The 2,667-nt window shown below is 47.8% G+C and overlaps 1 protein-coding gene across 1 annotated transcript in view; it reads left to right on the top strand.

Moving 5' to 3' along the window:
• The first annotated feature begins 408 nt into the window (after nt 1–408).
• LOC126403377 (fibroblast growth factor 12-like) overlaps nt 409–2,667 on the top strand; it is a 75,302-nt gene continuing 73,043 nt past the window's right edge. The window contains exon 1 of the mRNA XM_050066026.1: nt 409–802. Within this exon, the coding sequence (XP_049921983.1) occupies nt 775–802 (28 nt within the window). The 5' untranslated portion in view covers nt 409–774. The remainder of the gene's footprint in view (nt 803–2,667) is intronic.

Below are 2,667 nucleotides of genomic sequence, written 5' to 3' on the forward strand. Positions count from 1 at the left end.
ATTGTATTAAATTAAATTATATTATAGAATGTTATATTACTTTATGTTATATCATATTATGCAAATAAATATAAATAATATAATATATATAAATATATAAATACTTATTAAAATTAATTAGATTTTTTAAATTAGGTATATTATATTATATTATGATAAATTATATTAAATTAAATTACATTAAATTTAAATGCGACACAGTTTTAAAAGCTTTAATTCAGTTTGTATTTAATATTTTAATAGATTTTACTGAGTGAACATATCTTAATGTCACAGAGTGTTTTTACTGTGTTTTACTTTCCTCACACCATCATCATCATCTTCATCATCATCATCATGTCACCTTAAAAACTCCTCCGGCGGTGACGTCACGTGAGCTGCAGCAACACGGCGCGAGCAGAGAGAGAGAGAGAGAGCTAGAGAGGGAGCAGCAGCGCGCGGACACGGCACAGGTGAACGCACGAGCCTCATCGTCCGCAGGAGGAAGAAAAACAGCGAAGAAGAAGAAGAAGAAGAAGAAGAAGGAGCCCCCGCTGAGAGGAGAACCACACCGCGGTCTGTGTCCCTCCTTCCTCCTTCTCCTCCTCCTCCTCCTCTTCCTCCTCTCCCGCCGGTATCGATCCACCAGCGGCTGATTACCGATCAGATTTTCTCGGTGTGGCTCGACGCTTGTTGACTGATTGAAGGAAGGAAGGAAGGAAGGAAGGGAAGTGGATTTGTGACGAGGAAGAGGAGCAGCTCACCTCACCGAGCAGCACCGAGCAGCACCGGGAGATGGAGAGCAAAGAGAAGGCACCGGCAGGTAGGACGGAGAGGGTGGAGGGTGGAGATGGATGGGTGGAGGGAGTGATGCATGTTGGGTACAAGTGTACTGCGGTATCCTGCCTGCTGCTCACATCCTGAATGCAGCTGCACTGGAGCTTTGAGGTGTGGTTATTATGGGATGGGGTGCAGTGTGTGTGTGTGTGTGTGTGTGTGTGTGTGTGTGTGTGTGTGTTGTCAAGCAATCGGCTGAGATGCCTGATGCAGCAAAACACAGAGAGACAGACAGACAGACAGACAGACAGACAGGTGAGCTGAGGGAGAGACAGGTGGTGAGACGGACACACAGAGAGACAGGACGCTGCAGACACATCGAGGCGCTGAGACCGACGAGAGACGAGGTGGGGACGGACGGATATGAGGGTGGAGGCGGGGGACAGGAAAGTTGACAAGTGGTCAAAGATCTGAGAGACGGACGTGAGCTCAGAGAGACACAGGTGGTGAGACGGACTGAAGACAGACAGGATGTTGCAGGCAGACAGGAAGGAGCGAGACGGTGAGACTGTCAGGAGACAGATAGGGAGGAGACAACAAGGTGGAGAAACTGACATGACACTTGGACGGTGGGGTGGGGACGGATGTCAGGACACAGGGAGACACGAGGACAGGTAGAGAGACAGACAGGAGACAAGAGACACTGACTGAATGTGACCTCTGACCCCTGGGTGTGACCTGGGACAGTGAACGTCTCACTTCCTGCAGTTGTCTCTATTTAAAGGGAAACTTTGACAATTTTTAACCGGCTCTGTCATCGCAGTGTGTGCAGATGAGACGTCTTTGGCTCCTCCTCGTCTGTCCCATGAGTGCCCACAAGTCCCCCGCCCGTCCCCGTCTGTCCCCCACTATCCCTCTGGGTTCATTTTGCAATAACAACCCACTCGCCCAACAACTCCCCACAAACTGTAACTGCTGCTGTCACAGAGGGACAGACAGGTGGAGGGACAGACAGGTGTAGGGACAGACCACAGTTGGGTGCTTCTCAAAATCAAGGATGCTTCCTTTGTAGGGCCTACAGAGGCTCCACAAGACTCCGCCCTCTTTCCAATCAGGCGACACGTGATGAACACGTTTCCATGACATCAGAGGAAACCGATTTATTGTGTTCGTCCGATTAAAACTGGACTTTTAAATGACACGTTATGTCATGTTAGTCCGACTGACTGACTGATTGTACTAAATCAAATTTCTTGAAGTTGGACTAAAGTCCAGTTCAGACGGGAGATCAGTGATGAGACGAAACCGCCAGTGTTACTTGAATAAGTAAACACTGACCAACGGGACCAGACTGGCCGACCCGTATGCTCTCACTCAGTGGATGGATGATGTCACAGGAAGCCAATCTTACAAAGGAGGACCACACTTGTTTGTTATGGAAGCTAACGTTAGCTAATGTGCTAAAAAGTTAGCGTTCCAGAGAAATCCAATATTCCTCTTAATCCCTCCCCAGTTTCTGATGAGGCGAAATCCTTTCACTGCTAGGTTTGCTGTTGTGCACTGCCTGTAGACCAAAACAATGTGTGTCATGTTTAGCTATGTCCCTGCTTTCCTGTTAGCGTTAGCACTACTCGGCTGCCACGCTAACGCTCCAACTCCAACTGAGCCAGGACGGTCTCACGGAGAAGAGCAGTGTTGCCAACTTAGCGACTTTGTCGCTATATTTAGCGACTTTTCAGACACCTCTAGCGACTCTTTTTTTAAAAAGCGACTAGCGACAAATCTAGTGACTTTTTCTGATGTTATTGAAGACTTCTGGAGACTCTGTTGTGAGAGCACGTATCATTCTTATTCTTCTCAACGAGCAGCGGATGCTGCCGTGGGCTCCTCTCTCGCCCCAAAGCACTCACA

The sequence above is a fragment of the Epinephelus moara genome, chromosome 2 (genome assembly GCF_006386435.1).
Source record: "Epinephelus moara isolate mb chromosome 2, YSFRI_EMoa_1.0, whole genome shotgun sequence".
Classification (NCBI taxonomy): domain Eukaryota; kingdom Metazoa; phylum Chordata; class Actinopteri; order Perciformes; family Serranidae; genus Epinephelus; species Epinephelus moara.